Source organism: Echinococcus granulosus (assembly GCF_000524195.1).
Source record: "Echinococcus granulosus chromosome Unknown EG_S00017, whole genome shotgun sequence".
NCBI classification, from domain to species: domain Eukaryota; kingdom Metazoa; phylum Platyhelminthes; class Cestoda; order Cyclophyllidea; family Taeniidae; genus Echinococcus; species Echinococcus granulosus.
In genome coordinates, this window is record NW_020170397.1 from 468,590 (window position 1) to 479,405 (window position 10,816).

Sequence of the window (10,816 nt, forward strand, 5' to 3'; positions counted from 1 at the left end):
AGGAGGAGGAGGAGGAGGAGGAGGAGGATTTCCTTTCGGAATCCGGGATGGCTGTAAGGAAATTCCCACCGGACAAGTGCTTTCAATCAAATCGGCCAGATAACAAACGCTGCATCATTAACGTTTCGTGTGATTTGGACGAGACACGTTGGTGATTTGGTTTCGTTCACTTAAAAGTTGTGTGAAGTTTTTTAACAACGAAGATCGAAGAAAAGACAACCTAAGAACTAGAGCGAGCGAAAATTTCGTATCCCCTTTTTTACCCACCAACTTTAAGTACACAAAATGTGGAAGAAAAATGAGCAAATTTGACCCCATTTTGAAGGCCACTTATTCCTCCCGTGGGGCTCCCTTCCTCTCTGGAGGTGTTGTTGAATAACTTTAAACAAATTAACATAACTTCGGCTCAATGGAACCAAAAATTGTGGTTGAAACCACAGGGACTGCAAAAGGTCCGCTTAGTTAAGCGGACACGGTCGAGGATGATTGCGAGGAACCGACATTTTCAGCTGCACACATGTGATGTGTGGGTCCCTAGTCATTAATATAGTAATTGGGTGAGCGAAATCGTGCCCAAATAAAATGGTTAAATTCAAGTTAAACAATACGTTGTTTTAATTCTTGGTTGACGGTTTAACTGACTGAAAAATTACCAGAATAATGATTCGTCTGGAGGGTGGCGACACAATTTTTATCCGAGACAGACCTCAGCTAAAGAATGCTTTATATAAGCATTTTATGATTTAATACTTTGTGGTAAATGCGAATTTCTATCCGATTCAAGATTTCGATCAGTTGTAGATTGTCCGAGCTGCCTGCCATAAAGTTTGCCTTTTAAGTCCTTGCCTGGGCGTCAGTTAATTACTGCCATAAAATTGGCTCTTTCACTTTGCCTTTAGGGGTGCGCAATGATCGCTTTGCTTTAAAAAGGGTTTTCGTCAAGCATTCATTTTATATATGTGCCCTTCATCATTTGAAAAAGAAGCTGATAACCCGCCTTAATGTCAGCAAATGAAGCATCCAAAAAATAATATTTACGCATCTATGAATAGGAGGAAAGCGGAAAAGCTTCAACAGTTATAGGATTTACATTGCAACAAGAACTCGTGAAAGGACATCGTTTAAAGCGTAGGTAGCAGTCACTCTGTCGGATTTTTGACCACTCAGCAAATATCGAGTGCCTACGCATGACCTTATGATGTAAATCTGACCCTTGAGAATATTTACCCTTAAGTTGAGATGGTAGAAAGCAATCCTTATGTAAAACCTTACGCTTCGTAAAGGTCTTGATTTACATTCCATTAGGAGTTTTCTTTCACTTTCACTTTCGGCAATCCGAAGGTAACATCTGAAATTGCTAGTTAGATTAAACTAAGGTGGTGATTAACTTTTTATAGTTTATAATATTGCAAGAAAACAACAAAATTTATTTGCTTGCCTGACTTTTTTGGTACTTATTTTTTAAAGTCCCTTTTGGGGTCTTTTTAATTCTCATGGATTTTTATACAATTGCTGAATAAAGGCAAATAAATTTCCCTCAAAATCTACATGCCTTCTTAAATATGTATATGCACATTTGTATCCGTGTGACCTAGTTTCTTTTAAACCTCAAAAGAGTTTCGTTTATTCCTTGACCTTAAGAGGCTTTTTAAGTCTTTTTATCAGGAGAAATCTGACCTCCTCTGTGGGAGTTGATGAGGAACCCTGGACCTGATTGTGGTTTTCTTATTAGCTTAAATATTTTCAAATTTAGGTTGAATATTTGCTTAAATTCTGGGATAACTGCATTGAAGTCAACTTTTGCTTGATAATTTTGCTTACAGATTGTGCTTTTCATTTTTTCTTGCTGAAGAACATAAAATTTAAGCTAATTTCGTAGTCTCAACAAAAAATTCTTTCACAAAAGTGATTACTTTACCTTCAAGTGTAGGAAAATATCTGATTACTACTAAGATATTGCACCCGTCCCGATAAAGGAAGCAAAATATGAACTAGTCAAACACAATTAAAATTTCATTTTATTTTCATGTCCTAATGCGATTAGGTAAGTTTGCTGGATTCTTGTTTTAGTTAGTTAACTAATTTAATTTTGTTACAATAACTACTTAATCATCCACACGTGAATTCCACTTGTTAGAAAGTTCCAGTCTCTTGAAACGACAAGGCTGTCCCTTACCACGTCTCTTTTCTATATTTACAATTGCCGTGCGCCCACACACGCAAGGCGTGGCCTTCTGGCAATGGAGTGATCAAGGGTGGTGGGTTTGACGTGACAGGCGGACCGCTGTCATGCTGATTCACTTGAGGAATGGTGGAATACAGAAGGGATCTCTCATCACTAGTTAGTAAACACACTTCAAAAAGCTCTCGTGTTTATCAAGCGTGCGCATATAAGTGGTGGTAAACAAAGTGACTGGCATTGAGGCGCATGTCCAACTCTTAATACCTGTCACAAACGCTTGCTTCTCACACCAAGTTCTTAGTTGACCCAGCTGTAAATCGGTTTTCTTTCACTCTACACGTGACCGAGAGCTGACTCCGGCATCTTGCCCCCCCCCCCCCCATTTATCCACAATGTGATTAATTTATTTCTTCCCTAAATCGGGAACTAAGCGTTCGTTACTGTAGAGAGGTGGCAGACTCCGCAATTGCAATGCCCCTTTCTTTGCCGCATGAGGCTCCACTGGATGTTCTAAATCAGGACGTAGTCAGCTTTTCTGTTGTCCCCTCCATTGTTATTCTTCCCCTTTACTGCCTGCGCTTCAGAGAATGCACCTCCCGGCGAAAGTTGTCATTGTCTAAAATGTCCCTTTTCAACTTGATTGCAAGTAATGCGGTGTTACAAACGCGCGGGAGATTATTGCAGTCACGTGACATCCTTTCAAATGGTCAATCATCACTCCACTGCCTTCCGCTGTTGCAATTTTCAAAGGCGTTGCATAAATGCTGAAGGCTAAACTCGACCTCTCCGCTGCACACAGCCATCAGAAATGGAATAAAGACGCGTGTCATATATGTGATACTGCTTGTGAATCACTAAATTTGTTAAAATAGGCAGCACATTATTGTAGAAGAATTAGATGCTCGCTTGAAAAATAAATACAGGACCAGAGCTGCAAACCCTCTCTTCATGGAAATAAATGTGTCTTGTTTTACCATCTCTACGCTAAGAAAAAATTTCCTCACTTTCCTCCCCAAAAAGAGCTGGGAGTGGTCAAACATTTCATGTAAGGAAGCTTAAGATTTAGCTTAATTAGGGATTCTATTTAGTCCCAGGGAGGAGACACCTTAAAATTTTCAAGTCGCACCGAGCCATAAGTCCTTCACTCCTGGGTGTCTGTTCGAGAAGGCAATCAACCATCACGCTTACACCTTCGAAATGATCTGCTCAAATGCTGCCCCACAAATAAAGCTAGTGTAATTATGCACATTTTATTCTCCACTTTTAGATTTTCAGTCAACCATTCGAGTTGCGAATAGGGCAGACAAAAGAGTAAGTACGAAACTTACAGTAAACCAATGTCACGTATTTGTGACGCCGGGATCAGATGAGGCAATCAGTGTCACACATGTGTGACACTAGCAGATGTTATGGTAAAAAATTTGCAACACCGGGTCATAAGTTATAACCTTGTTTTGAGGGAAGACTAAAGTGTGACGACAATTTGGTTACTTGGATGTGCTGTGGTATGCTATGACATGAGCAATAACTGTCACAAATAATTGTTAAGAAACTTTAAATTAACTTTTATACGAAAAGAAAGTGCTTATTCAGATCGTTGCTTTAATTAACTTCGATATAGGACTGCAAAAAGCGTTTACTTTACCCCCCACCACCTAGGTGACAAGGCGACTGCTTACCTCGTGATTGGGTTGACACAGCTCAGCCTTCCTTATTCCCTCCCACCTCCACTTCCACCTTGATTGCCTGGGTTGTTTGCATCGCTAATACAGCAATATGCCTCGTAGGTTAGCCCTCTCGATCGAAAGGGAGAGCTAGTATTTTTTATTAATCCACGGTAGTAAATTAATTCAGGGTAGTAATAAATTTTAATACGCTGGGTAAATACTTCCGATGGACTTAGTTCCCCATTCAAGAGTTAATTTTTCCCTTCCCCCCACCAAAAAAGACTTGTTTAAAGTTGACGGCAAAATAAAACAGAGTAAAGGGAGACATTTTGTGTGCTCTTAAAGACTGGAGCAAAAAGGTGGCTAATTCACAGGGGATTGTTGAGGTCCGCTGTCTACAACGGCTGTTGCGTATTCGGCTACGCGGGCACCTCCCCAACCTTGGCTGCTTGTATTGCCACCCGGAAGAAACAGGCCTTCCGGCTTTACCGAGAAGCTCTTAGCTCCTGCCTACGTTGATAATATACGCTATTTTCTACTTCTGAAGGTAAGTTCAATCCCTCAGAAGGAACGCCCATAAATTAGAGGAGGCTCAAAAACTTTTAAGTAGTATCTTCCTTTTTCCGGTAAAAAATGGGAAATCAGAAGTCGCACACCTCCCATAGCACCATTGTAATTCTTCTCATTCTAACAAATTCTATGAAACTACATATTTATCGTCAAATTTAGTAGAGTGCAGATAAAATCAAGATAATTGCAATGCTTTCTCCATCAGCCAAAAAACCATAAAATTATATTTGGAGGAGAATTATGCCACACAGTGCTCCCGTTCCATCCCGTAGTGATGCAAAGTAGCTGAGAGTCCCCATTTTATCACTTCCAAATAAAAAACCCGTTTCATCTACACCATTCAAGCCTTCATTTTGCATAATATACGGGCGAATGGTTGTCAAATGCCAGGAGGGCGTGAAAAGCATCACCTGGTGAAATGTCGCCCAAGGAAAGGGATAAGAGGGGCAAGGTTGTCAAATCCTCTTCCTTTGCGTTGGGGAGGGGTTTAAAGTAGTGGTTTTGTCTCTCACGTCGGCCACAACGAAAAGTCGGTTAGGACACGTGTCAATGGTGATGCATTATTCATAAGAGGGAAAGGAGAGAGCGCGCCTTCCCCACCTTAACACACCCGTCCCAGAGTTATTTATCACCCAAACCAGTCTTTTTAAAAGTTCTTATTGCTACATAAAGCACTATGAAAAGTTTACAGCCTTGGAATTCCTAAAGCAGACGAGCTTGCCTCCTGTCACGTTCGTTCAGCCGACTTCGGGTAACCGAGAAAATTACCCTCAATCGAAATAAAGGGAAAACGGCAGGTTGACACTTAGCTACACTTTCTAATGCACATGCACATGCACATACGCACATACATAAATAAGCAATCACAGGTCCTTTGCAAGTCCGCACAAACAACCATAAAGGGCCGTGATGTAAACCAAGTAAATTTTTAGGTCATTTTGTGTTAGGTTTTGTCTTAAAAAGTACTATTTAAGAAGTAGATCTAGGGTAAAAAAACCTCATTCCGTTAATGCCTTTTTATTTCTCATTTTATTTTGCTAAAAAAAAACATTATGTATGGAAACGCCCAATAGATAGTTGGAAATTTCAGCCATAAGTGAATATAGATTGATACCATTTTATTTAGGTTTAAATTTTCGCTGAAATATATGATATAAAAATAAGTAAATTAAGAAAACTTCATTTTTAATTGCGGCATGCTTAGCGAATTTCCTTTACTAGTTAAAGCGTCTAAACAAAAGCCCTTCTGGAGATACAGGTGCGAACCATTTCACGCTGAGTTAATTACGTGCTACTGATACCATTAAGTAGTAATTATATTTTAATTGATCAAATTAGCATGCAGCTTATGTTCGGATTTAGAATATGCTATGAAGAATTGTTTCACTATGTTGTATAGAGTTAGTACGGCGGTTAACATTAATTTATGCATAATTCTTGCATTTCGCTTGTTCATTTCACCACTGTTGCTTAAATAGATTTTCGCTACACAATTTAAATTACCACGTGACACCTGCAACCCACATATCGTTGCCCCCTCGGCTGCAAGTTTTCTGTTCACCTTTACAAAATTACGGTAACATTACAACCCAGATAAGTGAAATAAAGGCACAATTCCGTTAGAATTGCTTTAACTCCCATATCAGTATTCTCTTTGCGTCCTGAGTTTAAGAATCTGGAATACAACGATGCAATCATGTTTACCTCATATCTCATGTCATCAGATATAAATTAGTAATGCATTTCACGCAATTTTTAAAAGGATAATGTTTGCCCTTACTTAATAGATTGCATATTTCAGCGACTGATCCTCACTAGCTTGACGCAGAAGAGGGGGAAGAACATGATGTGTAAAATTATCAGGCGGTCATTGCCCCGTTAGAATTAGCCCTCGGGCTTGCATTGAAGAGGTCACAGAAATTATGCAGTTCATTCTAGAGGCACTGGGAAGTCTTAACCAAAGGAACCAAGTAAGCTTAACTGTCAAATGACGCAGTGAAACAAACATTGATCCGCCTTGCTTTGCTTGTCTTGATCGTGAAGGCAAGTTTAGGTTACATTGACCCAATGAGGCTTATCTGTCGTTGTTACTTCGTTGGCAGCTCCCCTGATTGTCACGGTGTTTGGGCCTTATGTGATTCATGCCTCGTTGGCAATGTCATCCCTTCTACTGCCAAATAGACGTCTACAGTCACTAAGTGTCCAGACGACTTCCAGCACCCCGACATTGGAATGGGGACTGGGGCTATCCTTTAATGCGTTTAAAACGCATAATTTTGCCCCATTAGTCGCTCGGGTTTTGGATTTCACCTTTAGCGCCCTTCTGCCTCGTCGTGTAAATTGTAAGCCACTGTGATGAAATGCCAAAACTAGGAGCACTTGTTTCCTTAGTAAGGAGGATGGTGTCTGTCTCGTTATTCAAAGCACATGCTGTGGATTCCTGACTATGATACCATTTGGAAGGAGCACTGCCAAAAGGTAAGAGGACGATCGGCTAAACAAGTTCAAAGCCGTTCTTTCCTTTGAATTCAATTATCTTCCCACTGCCACCAAGTTTAGCGTCTCGAGTCTTCTTTGAACGCGTACAGAGAGACTGGATCGAAGGAACCCACGAGACACTGAGGCTTTGGTATCATTAAGAACCTCTTTTCAGTATGGGACGAAATCTCTATAACTGAGGTCTGATAAAGCCATGTTGACCTCATTGTCATTGCCGGCTCTTATCAATTAGGTCTCATAGCAACCAAACATGACAAACATGGAATCGTCGGAGTAACTTTTGATGGCCTTCTTACCGCCCCATCCCCCAAACCTACTGATGCTTAAGATGAGGTCAAAATAAAAATTAACATCATGTTTAGCCATGGGCATTTTTCCTAATGGATGAAATGTTTCTCCTCGCCGATTAAGGCGATGTAGTTGTTTCCAGATAAACTGGGCCCTTCCACCTAACGAGAGTTAACGATAGGAACAGCGAGAAAGACATCGTCACTTATCCGCTTGGATAACTGAGTATGGGGGTATGGTGAATGGCTGGTGGAGTATGCAGAAGACAAGGAGTGATCCTTCACTCTCGCCAATTTATAGCTTTTGGTCGACCTTAGTGAGTGGTGGTGAGATCAACCAATCTGGAGACCGCGACACTCTGGAACATTCCAGAATTATCCTTGAAAATAGAAATCTCCAGGATATAAAAAAAAGAACTTTCTTTGGGATTGTTGCCTTTCCTAGAGCTTTGGGTTTGGGTAAAAAGAGGAATAAAGGCGACTGTTATCAACATGCATTCGTTCTTTTTCCAATGGAAAGCATGCTTAATGCAACCGTCGAAGGGGTTTAACGAGGATATTCCTGGTGGATTTACCCAGATTTGATAAGGAATGCATGGTTAAGCTGAATTCGTCCGTTATTTACGTCTAATTCTAGGGGAAGCCTATCATCACGACCTTCAAGGTATGTGCTATACTACTTAAAGGGGGGAAAGGGGTTGAACATCTTCCTCAGGTCGAGAACGTGCTATATCTGCATTCCTTGCCGTCAAGGCAACCAATCCGTTTTTAAAGCACCGTTTAGTGGAAACATAGTTATCACGAAATGACAATGAACACGTGTCACGCATACTTAACAGTGGTTGCTAAGGTATTAGTGCAAAGGTCTTCCCCTTTGTTTTGACACCAAACAACTTCCCCACAACTGCAAGAATGCATTTTTAACGCGTGTGAACGAGGCATTTGAGCCATTGGAGCGCCTTTACTTTCACTTGTCCTTACTCCTTGCCACCTTCACCACACTTCATGTGGCTCAGTGTGTTTGATTAGTACCTGCGAAACTGCATGTTTTCACTACTAGTTGACTATTCGCCATTTGCAAGTAATGGAGTGCACCACCCTCTCTGTTACACTGGGAGATATTTGGGGCATGGAAGATGGAAGTTGCGGGAAGTGTATCCTCAACTCATCATGCCAGTTTGTAGTGGTGACGGATTAAAGGAGCATAATCGGCTTCTAGCTCTTCTTCCTCCTCCTCACCCCTACACAGCCAATCACGCAAGAGATGACGAACTTCACCTAAATTTTTGACTTCCTGGAGCCGATTGGAGGTGAAGAACGGTTTAAATGCAACATTCTTCCTTTTGATTCCACTAATCCGGTAAACGTCCCCATGAATTATGAGGCATGGATTTGATGCGTCAGTCCATCGGTACGGTACGCTTTATTGACCTCTACTATTTCCATTCTGCCTTCTTTTGAACCCTAAGAACAATAAAATCTTATCCAACTCTGTCTGATGGATGTTACTGCTACTTGTCACCTCAACAAAGCGAGTTTACCCCGTTTTCAGCATTGTTTAATGCATTTTCTCATCGAATTCCTTTCTACCCGAAAAGGACCTCATGAAGGTCGATTCTAGCAATGAGTCGTCCTGTGCATGACGTTTAATTAATTTCTAAATTAAAAACACATTGTAAATGGTTCACAACTTAGGATGAACTGTGAAATGAAAGAGGGAGTTAGACGAAAGTGAGACAGGAAGGCGAGTAGCCTTGATTTTGTTCGATGGCCAACATATGTAGACAAGTTGTCTTACGTCTAGGAAAAAGGAGAGCGATTGATTGCAAACTCTAACACCGTAAAATGTCAACTCTGACTCGGTTCACTGTGAATTTTTTACTATCGTTTTGATGAGGTAATAATGTAACAAACTTTTATGCCAGCCGAGTACCGCTGTCATCTGATTGACCAGTGAAAATTGCATGGACCAATGAGCTCGCAGCAAACATTTGATTTTATGTATATAAATAAATTTGCAAAGCTCATTTTACCCAAATGTTGGAAATCAAAGAGGGTTCAAAGTATGTGATCATGGCAAATTCTAAATGTTTTTTATTTAATGCTCGTTTTCAAATGGGAAAATTTATATTTTACCTGCCTTCTTACAAGGGCCGGTGTTTTCGTTCCCTTTTCCGAATTTTGACCTGATTGACAGAAAATTGTGGTATTGTGCAATTAACTTGCAGTTAATTATTAACAAGTACTTAAAAATTTTAGAAATTACAGCACAGCGACAATTCAGCAGTAAGAATGGATCTTTTAGCGCCAAGGCTTTCCGGACGTTTGCTAAACTATGAAGCTGATTATGATATGTAGAAGTAAATAAGATCAAAAAAAATAAAACAACCGCAGTTTTCTGCTTTTCAAAGTGAATATTTTCGTTGTATACACCAAAGCATCAATATGACATGAATACCTTGAGGGATCTTTTCATATAGCTAAAAATAAATCTTTCACCAATATATTTAACAAGTTGCTGCGCCAACCAAATTTCATCTAGCTTCCTCTGATTTGAGGAATTAACTTTTTTAAAGCCATAACCAAAAATGGCTTAATCGCCTTGTGTTGTGGCAGCAAGACAAGTTTTTGTCACAGCCTCAGTTAGAACTTGACGCGTGATTAGATTCACCCATTCGTTGTTGTTGGAGTAGCCAAATAAGCGTACAACTTCAACATCATTAACGTCAACTCTATCTTAGGTCACGTGAAGTTTGTCCACGAAACCGACATCACTCTGGCTACCCTCTCATTCGTCGTTGGCTGAGCCGAGCATCACTGTCACCTGATTGGATAGTGGGAATCAGCATAGACGAATGAGCTTGCAGCAAGCATTTGTGTTCACATATATAAATAAATTCGCAAGGCTAATTTTTCTAAAATGTTGGGAATTGGAGAGAATTTGAAGTAAATAATCTCAGCTGATTCTAGGTGTTATAATTCAGTGCACTTTCAGTAAGAAGAATTTCATTTTTTCCCTACCTTATAACAGATCCCAGTGTTGTTGGCCAGTCCTTGGAATTTGTGGCTTGATAGAAAGAAAATTGACGTATTTTAAGAGGAAATTGCAGCCAAGTATTGACAAGCAGTTGAAATTTGACATACTATGGTGTATCAGTAGTGTCGACGTAACTTTTTTCGCGGCTCAGTAGAACTCTGGAGCGTCTGTTAATGTGTAGAAGGAGACGGGATCAAAAAGAAAGTTTCCAATTTTCGAAATTTGCTGCTTTTTTTTCGCAAACACAAAAGCATTGATTTGACAAGGAGGGCTCTAACTAAATAATGATAGAGCTGACGATGAGCTACCGCAAGCCAGCCCAGTTATAATGCTGCCATGACAACGGAATTTCATTTGGCCTTCCCTAATTGAAGAGGACAACTATTCGAGAGTCATAACCCTACAAACCCCAATCATGCCATGTTGGTGGCATGACTAAGTTATGTCACCGCCTTGATTAGAACTTGACGCATGACCGGACTCATCACCTCGTGATAGGGGGTGGGTGGGGGTAGCTAAACAGCGCCAGCGACAATGTCCAATTTCAATGGTCAGAATGACAAGATTGCCGATG

The 10,816-nt window shown here is 40.4% G+C and overlaps 1 protein-coding gene across 1 annotated transcript in view; it reads right to left on the reverse strand. All coding sequences in view use genetic code 11, as the record gives it.

The window, feature by feature from the left end:
• The window catches only part of EGR_03319 (hypothetical protein), a gene marked incomplete at both ends in the record, with an annotated part of 4,601 nt that extends 2,764 nt beyond the window's left edge, over positions 1 to 1,837 (reverse strand). The window contains one exon of the mRNA XM_024492568.1: positions 1,678 to 1,837. Within this exon, the coding sequence (XP_024352969.1) occupies positions 1,678 to 1,837 (160 nt within the window). The remainder of the gene's footprint in view (positions 1 to 1,677) is intronic.
• Between the last annotated feature and the right edge of the window lie 8,979 nt (positions 1,838 to 10,816).